Source organism: Rhinolophus sinicus, chromosome 18 (assembly GCF_057876585.1).
Source record: "Rhinolophus sinicus isolate RSI-liver-muscle chromosome 18, RSI-T2T, whole genome shotgun sequence".
Lineage (NCBI taxonomy): Eukaryota > Metazoa > Chordata > Mammalia > Chiroptera > Rhinolophidae > Rhinolophus > Rhinolophus sinicus.
Window position 1 is genome coordinate 27,327,866 of NC_142518.1, and position 17,986 is coordinate 27,345,851.

The following is a 17,986-nucleotide window of genomic DNA, read 5'->3' on the forward strand; positions in this document are numbered from 1 at the left end:
GCTGTGTCTGAGCCAATTATTTCAGTGATAAAACTATATAAAGTATATAACTGAAGAGAGAGACAGAGTATATAAGAGTACAGAGAGAGTATATAAGCAATAGTAAAATAGTTTTTAATTTTTGCAATAATGGCTTTTTCTGTTAATCAGTGCTCATTTTAAGCAATTCAAGAAATCTCACTCAGATGGTGAGTGGCAAACTAGTCAGACTTGTTTCTCTTGCACGTGAAAGTTGGGACTTATAGGCAGTCCCGGGAGTGTAGTGCGTGTACCCCTTGAGATCAGCCAGGGACGGACTCAGGTTCCTTTCCTTTTGTTGCTTCACCTCCCGCTACGTTGTCCTCATCTGCATGGTCAATTGTACAATCGTGTCTGCAGTGGAGAGCAAGCTGGTTCCCTTTAAAGCCATGACTGGAAGATACACACATCATTTCCACTTACATCCTATTGGACAGAACTCAGTCATATGGACACAGCTAGCTGCATTTGAGGCTGGGAGATGTCTCTTTACAGGCCCAGATAAAATCTGGGGATTTTGTATTACTAAAAAAGGAGAAACAAGAAAATAAATACTGGGGAGACAATTAGCAGTCTCCACCATACTTCATTTAATTGTAGACTGATAAAATCTATCATCAATCCATCTAAAAGTACTTATTGAGAACCTATTTATATATCAAATATTGTTCCAGGCCTGGAAACTCACAACTTCCCCTGCCATTCTTCTCTTCCCATCAGACTGGTGTCCCTACTCTTTAAGATACCATCCCAGTCAGTTTCTGGTCAACATGTCAAATCCCCTACTGAAAGGAGGATCCAACTTTAACCAGCTGGTTCTCTGCAGAGCCCCTGTTGCCATGGACTGAGTACCATCTCTTTCTCCAGTTCTTTCTGCCACATATCTGATACAAAGTATTATCACTCTCTATGTCTGTATCTTTTTACCATGCCCCACATCCAGATTAGAACCTTATTCATGTCCATGCCAGTTTATTTATTGAGCAATTACTATCTTCCATGAACTTCCCTAAGTATTTTATGTTTTGTATTCATTGTATTATTACAGGATTTATCATCAGAGCAATCCTATGAAGCAGGGAGTATGACTATGTTTTTATTTTGCAAGTGAGGAAATCAAAGTAAAAGAAGTTTAATGATTTGTCTGGGGCTGTACAACATGGCAGTGGGAGGCATGCTATATGAATCCAGGCTTGACTATTTTTAAAAACTTTTTTAAAAATAACTTTAGATTTAAAACCTAGATGTGAAGTAGTAGGTTCTGAAACTATTCATATTGTGATCAGGCCAAACCTGATAGTTTTTCCTTATAAAGCCCTGTAGGAATCAAAAAACAAAAACAAAACACAAAGGCAAAGCTTTCTAAGAGGTTCCCTAACATACAGTATGATGCCTGGTACAGAGTGGCCAATCAGTAAGCAACGGTTGTTTCTACTTTCCCTTTATTATCACACTCTGTTCTATTTTACTTTCTATCCTGTTTTATCCCATTGCTCTTTTTTTTTTCAGTATTAGTGTTTACCCATTGCTTTCTGAATAAGATATTACCTTGAACCATACAAAATTCCCAATATACATCCAGTTTTGACCCAAAGAAATATCTATTATATATGAAATCACTGGTATTTGATTTTTTTATCTACAAAAATATCTTTTCGTGTGATGCAATGTATATAAAATAATCCAGAATTAGCCTTCACTGTTTGTCCCCTACTATCATTCCAGCGACTTGTTTCCCTAGGTCATTAACCTGTTACTCAGCCAAGTGGGATCACTTGCTACTTCTGTGCAATTACCATCCGCTTTCCCAGCATCCTGAGTGTCTGTGAGATAGTCTGCCCTGCTCACCTTGCCAACGTCCACTCCTTTCTTGTGGAAACTACTTCCACTAGCCATATAATTCTTATAATATTTCAATCATATGCTCTCCCCCTGCTTAGAATGGTCATCTAATGGAGGTTGGGCTTGTGAGTCTTCCCCCACCCCCACATCTTTGGTAGTCAGAACACAGAAAGTCTGTTTCTCTTCATTTGCTGAAGCTGCAATAATGTGGAGTATGTTTTTTTTTTCTCTGCTTTTCTTTGCATGCCTGTTTTTCTCCTCTCTTTGCAGGCCTCCTTTCTCTGCCTATTCATCAACTTACATACATGGCTCATTCATGTTCAGTTAATCCTTTCTTTTACTTCACGACACCCTCAGTGCCTTCCAAAAAGATCATTCAAACTGGGGTTCTGTTATTTGCAAAAAGCATTCTAAGTAAACATAGAAGAGGAGCTAGAAATACACGTTTTTTAAATTAATTACAAAAAACGTCAGAATAGTCTTCCACGCAGTTTCATTATAAAAATTGGAAGGCAATATCTTAAAAACTGGAGATGGATTATGAAATGCATATCTGTGTTATTATATGTACCCAATATATTTTATAAGATCTTTGGAATTACAAGGAAATTAGTTCACACGAATTATGTTGTTTTGATTGACTGGCTAGTTATAGTGTGAATTGTGTGAGATAAGGAGATAATACTATTATTAGGTTGCACAATGAGATATTTAATTTTAATTATGTTAATTTATTAGGGTTTTTTCTCTTTAATTGAATTTTAGTTTTGTAATGATAGAAATGCCAAATTAATCACAGACTGCTTAAATTTATTTTAAAAATGAACTAAATTTAAATGAGGAGAAGGGAATTTCCAATTGTAAGCCTATTCAGTTACTCTTTATTTTAAAGAACTGTCTGTTAATCATGAAATCAGACTGATAGAAACCATTTCCATTTATCTCAGAAACATTATTGTAAGTTGGATACAGATTTTGCTTTAGTGAGTCATGTAGTAGCATTAGAGAAATGTAGGGAATGTAATCTTTAAGTAAATGAAACCTTATCAGCTTTCTTTTCTTCAACCAGTAACCAATACTGTAAGGTAATTCTGATTGCACACAGCAGGGATAAAATTAGATTAACCTGAGTTCAAATGTGTAACACAACTGCCAATTTTCAGTGATAAATAAATGTAAGTACTTTTTTTTATTAAAATGAACATCATTTTAATAAGCAGCCAACTTATAGTAACCATATCCCAGTGAACGTTCAGTCCCTTTCTAAAGTGAAATTGTTGTTTTGTGTGTCATCCGGCTATGCTTAAGTGAATTTTAAGAGTTGAGTGTGCTATTCTGCCATTAGAAAAGATGAAACAGTGACATTTGCAAAAACATGGATGGATCTTGAGATTATAATGCTAAGTGAAATAAGTCACACAGAAAAAGTCGAGAACCATATGATTTCACTGATACGTGGGATATAAAACTGAAAGCAACAAAGGAACAAGACAAAGAAATGAAAACTCATAGACACAGACAATAGTTTAGTGGTTACCAGAGGGTAAGGGGGGTGGGGGGGTGGGAGAAGAGGGTAAAGGAGATCAAATATTTGGTGATGGAAGGAGAACTGACTCTGGGTGGTGAACACACAATGTGATATAGAGATGATGTATTACAGAATTGTATACTTGAAATCTACGTAATTTTACTAACCATTATCACCCCAATAAGTTTTATTTAAAAAAAAAAAGTATGTTCACCATCCAGAGTCAGTTCTGTCACTATATATTTGATCCCCTTCTTCTCTCTTCTACCACACCCTCCCCCCCTTACCCTCTGGTAACCACTAAACTGTTGACTGTGTCTGAGTTTTTGTTTCCTTGTTTGTTTGTCTTGTTCCTTTGTTGTTTTCAGTTTTATATCCCACATGTCAGTGAAATCATATGGTTCTCAACTTTTTCTGTCTGACTTGTTTTGCTTAGCATGATAATTTCAAGATCCATCCATGTTGTAGCACATGCCAGTATTTCATCTTTTCTTATGGCCGAGTAATATTCCATTGTGTATATATGTTCCACATCTTCTTTATTCAGTCACCCACTTTGGTTCTTTCCATGCCTTGGCCACTGTAAATAATGAGGTTCTCTGACTTGTTTTCCATGACCCACATGCAACAAACTCCTCAATTTGGTATTTGGGCTCCTTACATGTACATGGAGAGTAAATATAATAGATATCTGTGCTTTTCTATATGCCTGGCTATATGTCCTGGCTTTTCTATATGTCCTGACTTGAAGATATTTTTCACATGTACCTAACAAAACCCTGCAATAACTTTTCTCTAGTAACTTACTGGTTAAGAATATGTGGTTAACCATATTGTCTATAATACTCCAAGACTAAAACATGAAGAACTTCCTCTTTTATCAGTATAAACCAGAACTGGAAAATGCTGCCCTAATAGGTTGGGATGCTGTTTTAATATTGCTTTAAATTTAACTTAAGTCTTTCTTTATAAATTACAAGTCTATAGAATTTTAATACATTTATTATATAGAGCACGTCATATTATTTGTGTTTTATAGTAAATATATATTATTAATTTCCATTTGGCTATTTTTTATTTCATAAATCTAAATTTAGGAGATTTAAGGATGGTGGGAATTGTCTTTGGCAATTATGTTTTTATATTCATTCATTTATTCGTTCACCTTTTCACAAAAATATACTGAGAACTATTATATACCTGATAATACGCTAGGTATTATGAACACAAAGCTAAATAACATTACTGTCTCCCTCCCTCTGAATACCTGTGTATAACTAGTGTTGACGTGTAACTGATGTTCAATCTATACATATTTAAAAATTGAAATGCATTTTATTGATTTTCCTAGTTGTGCCTATAAAACGTGAATTTGAATATGAAATTCTATTTGAATCTGAAGAAATGAAGTCCAACTTGGAATCCTGCGTGTCTTTATCTTTGATGAAGAAATCTTATAATCCCGAGAAAACATTGATAACATTGACCTTCAAGGTGGTATTTTCACCAAAGAAACCATTGAGGTAAGCCAGCTCCTACCTTTTTAGTTTAAACAATATTATTACTCTTTGAAACTAAGTAGTATTGCTCTTTTAAACTAAATGTTGATTTTTCTTTCCCTCTTTCTGTATTTGGATTGTATTATTTCTTTGATGCTGTTGAGGTAAATATTTTGGGCTAGATTATTTCTAGCTATCAAGCTATGAAAAGTGTTCTGATGAGAAAAAAGAGTCCAAATGATTAGAAATCTAAGATCTCCTTTCCATTTTGTGACCCCCCTAAAGTCATTAGGATATAATGTTAATAAAAGAGAGCAGTCAGCTTTGTAAAATTTAAAAAAAAAAAAACACATGCTGACTGGGCTCTACGCATTGGCAACATGATGTTGTTTCTTGATACTTATCAGAACCAGTTCAAATGATGAAAATGCCTAAACTACAGAGGGTTCCAAAACAATGTATACACATTTTAAGAAAGGAAAAAACTGTATGAAAATTTTGCTGATGGTAACCACTTTGAGCACCTCTGGTAATTGCAGAAGTGAAACGTGACTTGTATTTATCTTTTGTTATCGGTATATATTGAGTATTACAATTTTAATACAGTTTTTTCCTTTCTTATAATGTGTATACCTTTTTTGGCACCCCCCTCTGTATGTTCTACTTTGCAATTGCTGTCATTACCCTTTTTCCACTTGAAACATTCCACATCCTTTAGTAAGGATTAAGAGTATCATATTGGAATCTGTTCAAATGAGCTTTGAAGATCTGTCCACTGGCAAGCCTCATCCAGTGTCTTTATATTTATTTTTTAAGCAATTGATACTTAGTACCTGCAAATACTATATGATATGTTACATTGGAAGCAGGACCTGAAATAGGACTTTATTTACATCTTAACGCAGAGATACTGATCAGAACCACAGTATACACAAAGTACAAAATACAGCCTGATAATGAAAAAACAATTGAAAGTATTATTTGTGCTTTCAGTCATTTCCATAGTTTAACTATGTAGCTGATGTAGTATGTATTTAAATAGCTTTGAATATGGAGTCCAGAAACTAAGATACCAGAGTCATCTTCAGGAAGCAGTAATAAAATCAAGCTGCAAGAAGAAAGTACACTGTAAACAGTGATATTACCCTCTTTTAACGTCTCTTTCATTTTCATAGTTTCCTTTTTATTTGTTAATATTGTTACACATTTAGCTTTGTATTGTATTAATTGAGTGATATGGAAATTGCCAGCAACCACCAGAAGGAAAGAATGCTATCGTTAGTGATTATGAGCAGAACCAATGTGAATTTATACTCATTTAACATTTTGTGGATTTTGAGCATCTTGGTGAATATTTGAGAATATTTGATTTAGGACAACTTGTATGCATGATTCATAAATTTTTGTGAGTGTTATATGATATCCTGATGTAGTTTAATAATTCTATTTGTGTATATATTTATAAATTCATTTACTTTTGTCATTCTTCCTTCCATATATATTTGGTGTGATTCACTGCAAGATGTACAGTTAAATGAGAAAAACTAAAATAAAATCATAGCTCTAAACTATGAAAAAAGAAGAAGAAAAAATTTACCCAAACCATGCTTTACCTAGATCATTAAAATAAGTATTAAATTCTTCTCTTCCTGATTAGCAAGGTAAAAAGGAAAACAAATTTTTCATGTTTTGGTAAATGAAAATGTAATATTATTTCACAACAATAAATACAGGGTAATTTTTAGCATCCATCCTTTCTGCAGAATAGTGCTATACATAATAAAAATAATGTCCAGGGCCCTAGGTGGTGTTTTTTACAAAGAAAAAAAAAAGAAAAATAAGAATATTATTCCTAAAGGTCTTGAACTTTTCTTTAAATAAAAATCAAGGGTCCGATACAAAAACTTAAGAGAGCAATTGTTAATATTGTCATGAATCAGTCTGATGATTCTAACTTAGCACAGGTGTAAACATTTTTTTCATAGAGAAATTATAGATATCATTTGTCTTAGGGTATCTTTAGAAATAGTAATTATCTTAGCTCAACTTTTTCCTGGAACTTTTCACCTGCTGAAGAGATGGCTAGAATGAGAACCCAAAGTTCTATTTCACAGAGTTTGGGGAGAAACAAGTTGGAGTAAGAAATTCATATATGTACATTGTTAGGAATCCACAGTATTGACCATAAAATGATTCAGATGGTCATCCCAGAAATTGAGTAGTCCTCCTCACCATGTGTACCAAACAGTTTGACTCAGTAGCTTCCCACTAACACAAATAACTGTCCTGCTGAATGAAATTAGTCAATGTTGTTTATTTGAACATGTTCATTCATTTATTCAAAAATCATTTAGCATCTGCAAGAGAGACAAAATCCCTGAACTTTTGGTTTATGTAGCCTAGTGAGTAATTAATATGTGAGAGAATTAAATTAAATGCGTAAACAGTAACATTTAAGATTGTCCTGAGAAGGAAATAAATAAGGGGAAATAGAGAACTATGAAGGATGTACTTTAGATAACTGGACAGGTGAGATTACATGAAGAGATGATGTCTGAACAAAGACCTTAGAGATAAGAGCTTGGAAGAGTATTTGAGACAGAGCAAATAATAAATGCAGAGGCCATGGGACAGGAGAACGTTTGGCATGAATACTGAATAGTAAGGAGGCCAGTGTTTCTCTAACGCAGTGAGCACAGGAATAAGTAAGGTTGGAGAGTTTGGCCAGGATCTGATCACATAGGGTCTTGAGGTTATGAATTTGTCTTTTCTGCTGGAAACAATTGGAAATTACTACAGGATAAATTTTGGGTGACTGATTTAGGACAGCTTAGGCACATGATTCATAAAATTCTCTAAGTGCTGGGTGACAATCTGATGTTGTTTAGCAACTCTGTTTTGTGCATATATGTGCATATTCGTTTACTTCTGCCATCCCTTGCTCCAGATTCATTTGGGATGGTTCAAAGGTAGCTACAGAGTTAAATAAGAAAAAACAAAATAAAACAACAGCTCGAAATTATGTAAGTCCTTTCCTCCTTGGAAGATGGCAAGAGTAGGAGGAAGACCAGTTATTGAAATAGTGCTCTTGAAATAGTGCCGAGAGGAATATAGTTTCATTTACTAAGATAGGAGAGTATGAGAGAGGGTTAAGTGTAGGGTTTACGTTTTGCATATGCAAGTATGTTTAATAAGATATATCAGTGATCATGGGCTAAGTTATACTGCACAGTATTCTACTGTTTCAGTGCAATGTACTTTATTGTTACCAGCAGTCTATTGATGGAGTATTTTTTTAAATTTTGGCACCAGTTTTTTTGATAGTATAAATAATGTGGCAGTGAACAGCCTTATACATACATATTGCTTCTTGAGTCTTTGAGGCATATCTCCAGGAGAAATTACTAATAGTGAAATTGCTGGTTTAGGCTGTGTAGCTTTCAAATTCAGTAAGAGATTGTTCACTTGTTCCCCAAATGGTCGAATAATTTTACAGTCTGATCTAAAGAGGATCAGAGATCCCAGAACTGTTCTTCCTGTCAGTTTGACATAAGAGGATTGTGATTTCTTGGTCCAACGTGACATATGATATTGCAACCGCACCGTTACATGTTTGAGTCATTTCCACAATCCTAAGCAAGCAAACAGGTAACCGTTCCTCAAGTTCAGCTACTACCCTATGTCTCCACTCATCTTCATAGCCAAAGGCTTTGAAAGGCTATCTCTACTCTCTTCATGAATTTAACTGTCAAGCAATTATGTTACTGTGTAAGGCATTTGTGGTCTTTATCAATTATAATTTAATTTTTTAAAGGTTTCAATTTAAGTCGATTTTATGGGGCTCTGTTAAGTGTTCACAGAAAATATAATTTTTCTCTATGAACTAAGGGTTGAAAAAACTTTTTCATAGTGTTTCATTTTGAACAGACAATCCCCATATGTACTATCTATTAGAATAACACTTGGGTCCATTTACCCTTCACTCTTATTCTTCCATATTTTGATATTCGATGCTGGTTACAGAAAATGTGCAGTCGATTCTGCATATGGTATTGGTTCTTAGTAAATAACTAGAGTGTAAGTAAGATGTGCTACAAAATAATTACCTCAAAAGGAGAATGATATTATAACCTGTGATCTAAAAATTATTCCTAAAGCGTAATTAAGTCATGTACCTTTTTTAAAGAATTAAGTTCCTAGTGTTTTTACTGAAACTACAAGGTTTGCTTACATTTTCACCTTAGATATTGATCTACCGTATTGTATTCTCTTTGCTTGTTTCCCTGTAGTATGCTTTATAATCTCTTTTTCTATTCAAAGGTCTCAAATTACACTGAACATAGAGTGCATATCAGATGGGATCTGGGAGTTTCCAGTAACGCTGGTTGCTACAGAGCCTGATTTGTGTGGTGTCATCAATATTGAGGGGGCTTGTTTATTTAAAGAAGCAACTGTTGACTTCCCATTGACAAGTAGGGAAAGGTAATATATATCAAGCAAGAGTATGTAACTGGTTTTGTGAATGTAATGCATGTTGAACTGGAAAACAAAATTTAAAATACAAAAGTCTAGTATGTCATCTTACGCTGGTTAAGCCAGAGCAGTAGTGCTTCTATGAATCAAAGCTTTATATATTTGATAATTTTTATTTAAAAACTTGAAATACGGTCTACAAATGAAGACCAAAAAAAAAAAAAAAAAAACCACAAGAAGCAAAAGTAAATAATTAGATATTGAAATTGAAGATAATATTTATATTTGTTCTTCAAAAGATATTTTAATGTATTTTTTCCAAAGATAGGTGGAATGTTTTTCAGTAAATTTTAATGGTTTGGGTTATCAAGTGGTTTAACTAAGTAGATGATTGGGGTTACTTACACTGATTCTATTTTCTGTATTATTATTCTGCTCAACCATAGCTATCTTTGTTATACTTGTGATAACATAGGCAGTGTGACCACAATACTTTCCCCTACCTCACATGTCAAATACATTTTTACTGCTGTTTTTGAGGTATAATGTGCATACCATAAAACTCGCCCATTGTGTATGTTTCAATACATTTTTTGAAACTTTGTAGAATTTTCTATCATAACCACATTCCAGGTTTATTACTTTCCATCCCCCCCAAAATTTCCCTCAAGCCCTTTTTGAGTCAACCCCCACTCCCACCCCCAGTCTCAGAAAACCAGTGATTTGCTCTGTGTCTCTCTAATATTGTTTTTTACGGATATTTCATATAAACAAAATCATTCAATATGTCAGTGTTTTTTTTTTAAAGATGTTATTGGGGGTGGGGAACAGGACTTTATTGGGGAACAGTGTGTACTTCCAGGACTTTTTTCCAAGTCAAGTTGTTGTCCTTTCAATCTTAGTTGTGGAGGGTGCTGTTCAGCTTCAAGTTGTTGTCCTTTCAGTCTTAGTTGTGGAGGGCGCAGCTCAGCTCCAGGTCCAGTTGCCGTTTCTAGCTGAAGGGGGTGCAGCCCATCATTCCTTGCGGGAGTGAACCGGCAACCTTGTGATTGAGAGGATGCACTCCAACCAACTGAGACATTTGGGAGCTCAGTGGCAGCTCAGCTCAAGGTGCCGTGTTCAATTTTAGTTGCAGGGGGCAGAGCCCACCATCCCTTGTGGGACTCAAGGAATTGAACTGGCAACCTTGTGGTTGAGAGCCCACTGGCCCATGTGGGAATTGAACCGGCAGCCTTCGGAGTTAGGAGCGTGGAGCTCTAACCGCCTGAGCCACCGGGCCGGCCCCAATATGTCAGTTTTTAAACTTTGTTTTTATTACAGCAACTTTAGGTTTACAACAAAAGTGACAGGAAGGTACAGAGATTTTTCTTACACCCCCTGCCCCACACAAACATAGATAGCCTCTGCCATTATCAAGATCACTCACCAGAATGAACCTACATTGACACATAACCACCCAAAGTCCACAGTTTACCTTAGGGTTCACTCTTGGTGTTGTACGTTCTATGGGTTTGCACAAAAGCATGACATGTAACCATGATTATATCATACAAAATATTCTCACTGCCCTAAAAATCCTCAGTGCTCTCCCTATTCATCTCTCTTTCCCACCCCTGCAGCCACTGGTCTTTCTACTTTCTCCATGGTTTTGTCTTTTCCAGAATGTCATATAATTGGGATCATACATTATGTAGCCTTTTCAGATTTGCCTCTTTTACTTAGTAATAATTACTTGAGGCTTATCCATGTCTTGATCACTCATTTTTTTTAGCATTGCATAATATTCCACTGCCTGGATGCATCACGATTTATCCCCTCACCCACTGAAGGACACCTTGGCTGCTTACAAGTTTGGGCAATTATGAATAAAGCTGATATAAGTAAGCATCTGGGTGCAGGTTTTAGTGTGGATATAAAGCTTTCAATGCTTTTGGGTAAATACCAAATGGCACAGCTGCTGGAGCCTATGGTAAGAGGATATTTAGTTCTGTAAGAAATCACCAAATGGTCTTACAAAGCGGTTGTACCCAACAACAATGAATGAGTGTTCCTGTTATTCCACATCCTCACAAACATTTGATGGTGTCAGTGTTCTAGATTTTGGCTACTCAAATAGAAGTATAATACCTCATTTTAGTTTCAGTTTCCATTTTCCTGATGACATATGATGTGATGCCTCTTTTCAGATGCTTACTTGCTATCTGTATGTCTTTGCTGAGGTATCTGATAAGGTCTTTGGCCCATTTTTTAAAAATGGGCTGTTGGTTTTCTTATTGTTGAGTTTTAAGAGTTCTTTGTATGTTTTGGATAACAGTCTGTTATCAGATGTGTCTTTTGTAAACATTTTCTCCCAGTCTGTGGGTGTTGATGTTATCCTTCACAGAGTTCTGTTTATTGATTATTTCTTTCATGAATTGAGTCTTTGCTATTGTATCTAATAAGGCATCACCACACCCAAGGTCATCTTAGTTTTCTCTTATGTTAAGTTCTAGGAGTTTCATAGTTTTGTGTTTTACATTTAAGTTTACTATACATTTTGAGTTAGTTTCTGAGAAGAGTGTAATTAAGTCTGTGTCTAGATTAATGATTTTTGTATGTGATTGTCTAGTTTCAGCACCATTTTTTTTAAGAGACTGTCTCTGCTCCATTGTATTTGCTCCTTTTTCTGAAATCCATATAGTCATTCCTGCTTTCTTCCAATTAGTGTTAGCATGGTGTAATTTTATCCATCCCTTTACATTTAATCTATGTGTGTCTTCATACTGAAAGTGGGTTTCTTGTAGACAACATGTAGTTGGGTCGTTTTAAGGATATTAATTTTATTTTTTCAATTATGCTTGACATATATTAGTTACAGATGTACAACATAGTGATTAGACATATAATTTACAAAGTAATCACCCCAATAAATCTAGTTGGATCGTGTTTTTTTATCAACTCTGATAATCTATTTTTTAACTGGTGTATTTAGACCATTGACATTTGAAGTGATTATTGATACAGCTGGATTGGAATATCTACCATATTCATTACTGTTTTTATTTGTTGACCTTATCCTTTGTACTTATTTTTGTCTTCCATTCTTTTTCTGCTTTACATGAATTTAATTGAAAATCTTATGAGCCCATTTTCTTTTTTTTTTTACATATATTTCTTCTTTTACTTTTTTTAGTGGTTGCCCCAGAGTTTGCAATATATATATATATATGTAATGCAATTACACTTTCAAATGACACTTATACACTTCACAGGTAATGTGAGTATCTTATAATAACAAAATGATCCTAAGTTCTACCTCCTGGCCTTTGTTTCACTGCTGTCATTCATTTCACTTATATATTAAGTATATATAAGCATACATATACACACATAATGATACATATCCAAAGTATTATTGCTATTATGACTTGAACAAACTGTTATGTTAGATCAATTAAGAATAATAAAAATATGCCTTTTTAAATTTTACCTTTACTTATTCTTTTTTCCATGATTTTCCTTTCTTTATATAGATCCGTGTTTCTGACCTGTAGTGTTTTTCTTTTCTCTATGTAACTTTTAACATTTCTTGCAAGGCAGGTCTACAGGCTACAAATTCTTTCCATTTTTGTTTGTCTGATGAACTCTTTATTTCTCCTTCACTTTTGAAGGATGTTTCTACAGGGTACAGAATTCTAGGTTACTGGGGTTTTTTGTTTTGTTTTGTTTTCTCTCAAAACTTTAAATATTTCACTCTACTCTCTTGCTTGCATGGCTTCTGAGAAGTCAGATGTAATTTTTATGTTTGTTCATCTATGTGTAAGGTGTTTTTTCCCCCCTCTGGCTTCTCTAATTTAAAAATGATATGCCTAGATGCAGTTTTGTTTTTTTGTTTTGGGGATTTTTTTTTTTTTTTTTTTACATTTGTCTTGCTTTGTGTTCTGTCAGCTTCTTGCATCTGTGGTTTCATGTCTGCCATTAATTTGGGGCAATTCTTAGTCATTATTGTTTCAAATATTTCTTCTGTTCTTTGCTCTCTTCTTTTTTCTGGTATCCCCATTACATGTATGTTACATCATTTGTAGTTGTCTCACAGTTCTTGAATATTCTGTTCTTTCTTTTCAGTCTTTGTTCTCTTTTCTTTTTAGTTTTCAAGGATTCTATTGATATATCCTCTAGCTCAGTGATTCTTTCCTCAGCCGTGTCCAGTCTACTAATAAACCCATCAAAGACAGTCTTCATTTCTGATAGTGATTGTTTTTTCTTTTCCTCAAGCATTCCTTTGTGTTTCTTTCTTAGGATTCCCATCTCTCTGCTTATATTGCCCACCCATCTGTTCTTGCATGCTATCTACCATATCCATTAGAGCCCTTATCATATTAATCATACTTGTTTTAAATTCCCATTCTAATAATTCCAACATCCCTGTCACATCTGTTTCTGATGTTTACTCTGTCTGTTCAAATTGTGTTTTTTGCCTTTTGGTGTATTTTGAAATACTTTATTGATAGCCAGACATGTTATACTTGGTAGAAGGAACTGCTGTCAAATACCTCTAGTGGCATGATCATGTGGTGTGGGAAGAGGGGAAGAGTTGTAGAGTCCTATGATTAGGTCTCAGTCATTTAGTGATCTTATATCTCTGGACTGTGAACTTCACAAGTGTTTCTCAGTTTTTCTCGCCCCTTAGGTGGGACAGCATGGCTAGATTGGGCTGGAGTTGGGTATTTCCATTCCTCAGGTCAGTTAGGCTCTGATAATACCTCAGCAGGTTAGGCTCTGATTAACTGGTTTCCCCTGAGGGCAGACCTTGTTAAGAACAGTACTCTGGGGTATTTCAAAATGGTTCCTTTTCCCCTCTCTCTGCAAGAAGCATGAAGATATTTTTCTCTGGTATTTACTATGGGGATATGCTCAAGCTAGTGGAGGTAAATCTTACAATATTGTGGGGCCTCCCTATGACTGGGTCCCCTGGAGTTTTTAATTCTCAGACTTGTCTGCATGGAACCTCAACAATTAGTCAATTACGGTTCAGATTTTCGTATCCTGGTGCTGGTTCCTCTGGTGGTTTCCAGTTGTGGGTCTCTGCTCCAGTAAACTGTGCCTCTCTGTATTTGCCCTTTCTGTCTAACCTTGAGATCAGTACTTTGCCGTGTTCCTTTCCCTCTCTTTTGGATCCAAGAAGATTTGTTGAATTTTTTTCCATCTGCTTAGCTTTTTACTCGTTAGAATGGAGTGGTGATTTCCAAGCTCCTTACATACAGAAACAGAAACTCGAATTCCAATATATATACTTTTGCTCGTGACTTCTTATACTATTTGTATCTGAAGTTCTGCAATTTTCATGAATAAGCACCTCTCAGTCTGTTGTATACATTTGGTTAGTTTCCAGAATGCTGAAATGGTTATTTTTAACAGTTTGTCCGCCTATTTTATAGTTGCTTTTTGGGGGAGAGTATTTGTTAACCTACCCCAGTCAACTGGAATTGAATCCTGTACAAATTTTTTTAATTACACTATAGTTGCATATAAATGCTCCCTGAAATTCTGTATTTAAAGTGCTGACTAGGGTCTAATGGTAATTACTCTAATTTTCTTGACTGTACGGCCTGTGTAGGTCAGATCCCTTGTTAATGAGAGAGAGATGATCTACTGAACACAGAAAGCTAAGCTTTGATGAATGGAGAATGAAGGGTTTCATGTTACTGGATCATAGTGAGCACATTCCCCACTTATGCTGTACAGCACCTGAGAAGTGGAATATAGGAAGGCAACACTTAACTTACTGGTTTTCTTTTCTAAAACAAATGACTTGCCTTCATGCGTTTCGTGATGGCTCATGCTGGTCCCTGTATGTACCATAGAAATTAACTTCACAAAGGTACCAGGCATGCCTGAATGCTTTTCATATGCTTAGTTCCAAATGAATGGTGGACAGTTAAATGTATAATCACCGAGCTCTCCCATTGGTTAGGACTTGGTCTCACTTAGCCATCTTGAACCTGTTGTAGTCTTACTCAACAACTTCCAAAGATATTTTAAGTTAGTAGATACTTTGGTTTACATGTAAATTGATTTAATGCGTTCAAAAAGTTTTTCAGGGCTAGTGAAATAGTTTCAACTGATTTCCTTGTAACCAATAATTTCCTCAAATGCAATATTGGCACACAGAAAAGTTGGAAATAAACACCCCAAATAATAGTTTTTTAGTTATACACAACGTTGTTATCATCTGCCACTCTTAATTCTTATATGTATTTTATCTCACTAATACCATTCTACTTCAGATGGTTTTTACTTCATGTTTGAGTCACTATTCTCAGAGCCTGTCTTATCCATTACTCCTTCTCACTTGTCTTCATTTTCTTTCTGCTTCTAAATGCCCTTCCTTTCGCCTCTCCAACTTTTCTAAATTCTACTTATTGTTCCTCTCATCACAGTAAAATCTTACTTGATCAGTCAAAACTTAAACTCCTATAGCACTGTGTAATTGTTGTGTTTCTTTTCATGCATGTGCCTTATCTTCCCAGCCAGGTAGGTACAGGTGCGTATGTATATCCCTTAGGCAATATATAGGTTTTATTTCTTTGTGATTTCTCTTATGTTTTCTGTATTTCCAGTACTGGACTTTGTTCGGAATTAGATCAGACATCTTTGCCTAGCACTGGTAATAAAATGTTTCAAAACAACATCATAATGATTACTATATTAATATTGATTAATCCTCACAGAGCACTCTCCACATGTCAGGCACTGATTTAATGGCTTTACAGGAATTAACTTCATTTAACAAATATGAAAATTGAGATACAAAAAGGCTAAGTACGTAGCCTGAAATCATGTACCTAGATTCCAATCCAGGCCTTCCATATCCATAGTCCACTTTTATAAACCCTCTGCCATGATACTCAATACACATTTGCTGGACGGATGAGTAAGTCCCAACCTGAAGACCCCATCTCTTCTTCTATGTTTCACTTGTCAATCTGTTCTAGGGAACTGTTCTTTACCTTCTACCTTAATGTCCCCTGTCAGTTTGGATTTTAAATCCCTCACTTACAACCTCCCATGTATGTGCCTCTCTCCTGCTTTATTCTACCAAGAAGTCCCTCAACTTCCTTCACAGCCTTCATCTCAAATGCAATCAACCTTGACATGAAGATGGTCACTTGAGGCTTAAATGTCAGTCAGTTCACTTCAGATCATAGCAACCCATCTTAAGGCCCAAGTATCTTTAATGAACCTGTAAAGTACTTTCATCTCACTTCACAAGTAGAAAACTAAGGGAGAGTGAGCAAATATCACATTGGAATAGTAGTAAAAACAAAGGCTTTGTAATGGCATTTTAGATATGAATTTATTTACAAATGGTTGAAATTTCATTTAAGATATTGAGTTATTCCCATTTTTATAGGGAAAAGCAATTTATATAGTGGTTGAAAAAATCTTTAAGATTCAGTTTTGTCACACTGGGAAAAATGACACTTTTCAGTCATTTTTAAAATGCCTCCTCGCTATTCTGTAAGCATTCCATGCGGTAACAAGTATCAGACTCATAGCTGCATGGCAGCATTAGTGTTTAACTATAGTCTGATACAGTAGGTTATAAACTCTATCCATCAGTTCTCACAAAGAAGACAGGGTAATGATACAATTTAAAGATGATATTTATATTTTTGTTCCAGATCTGCTGAGCATTTCACTGCGTCCTTCCTACCTGGCAGTGATCCTGAGTTTTTTGTAAGACCTCAGTCTGGAGAATTTCCTCCTTGTGACATCGATAAGCTCTACATCGTTGTGGGTTTTAAACCCCGAATAGTCAATAGGAAATACAAAGCAACATTGGTAATACAGGTGAGTTCTATAGAAGCAGTAGTCAAGGATGTTTGATGTCACTAAAGACATTAAATGAATGAGGGAGAAAAGGTTTCACCCAATGATCACAGATAAAGAATTGTAACATTATCTTGCAAAAGTCAACGTATTTCAACTGCTCTTATTTTTATTTCCTTTTGTCCAGTAAAGAACTTTTAAATATGGACTATAACAAAAAGGTTGTCATCACCAGTGGAAAGTAAGAAATGATTTCCCTTCCATATTAAGGAAATGTGGAAGAGACAAATACTGACTGCAAAGTGATTTGTATATTAACATAATATTTTCCCTAATAACCTATTTGAGGATGTTAGGTGATTTGAGATAGAGATTTTTGAAACCTTTAATCAAGGCATAAGGTATTGTTAAAATGTTAAAGTCTAAATGAAGAAAATTAAACAAAGGATAAAATTTATTTTGAATTGAAAAAGACACAATGTAAAATGGGCCATTAGTCTGTTAAAGTTATCATTTCATTAAGAGTTAAGGTAAAAACAAATTTTAAAAAGAATTTATCCAGTAAGCAAAACTTCTCCATAAAGTTTCAGAAAAATATTTTACTAAGAACATTTAGGCTAAAGGCAACTTTGAAATTATTTATGAAAAAATGCCACTCTGTTTTAGTAGCATAGGCACAAAGGACATGTCGTTGTGTTTCATGACACAACTGCTGATGCCGGAGTGATCACTAAATCAGACACTAATCAGGCAATTCCATGTGCAGAAAAATGTGTTGTTACTGCTTTAATGAATAAAGGAAAAAATAATGTTG

The 17,986-nt window shown here is 35.0% G+C and overlaps 1 protein-coding gene across 1 annotated transcript in view; it reads left to right on the forward strand.

Moving 5' to 3' along the window:
* Nucleotides 1-17,986, forward strand: part of CFAP47 (cilia and flagella associated protein 47) — a 372,118-nt gene that overhangs the window by 345,836 nt on the left and 8,296 nt on the right. The window contains exons 61-63 of the mRNA XM_088794865.1: nucleotides 4,740-4,911; nucleotides 9,208-9,369; nucleotides 17,025-17,193. Of these exons, the coding sequence (XP_088650991.1) occupies nucleotides 4,740-4,911; nucleotides 9,208-9,369; nucleotides 17,025-17,193 (503 nt within the window). The remainder of the gene's footprint in view (nucleotides 1-4,739; nucleotides 4,912-9,207; nucleotides 9,370-17,024; nucleotides 17,194-17,986) is intronic.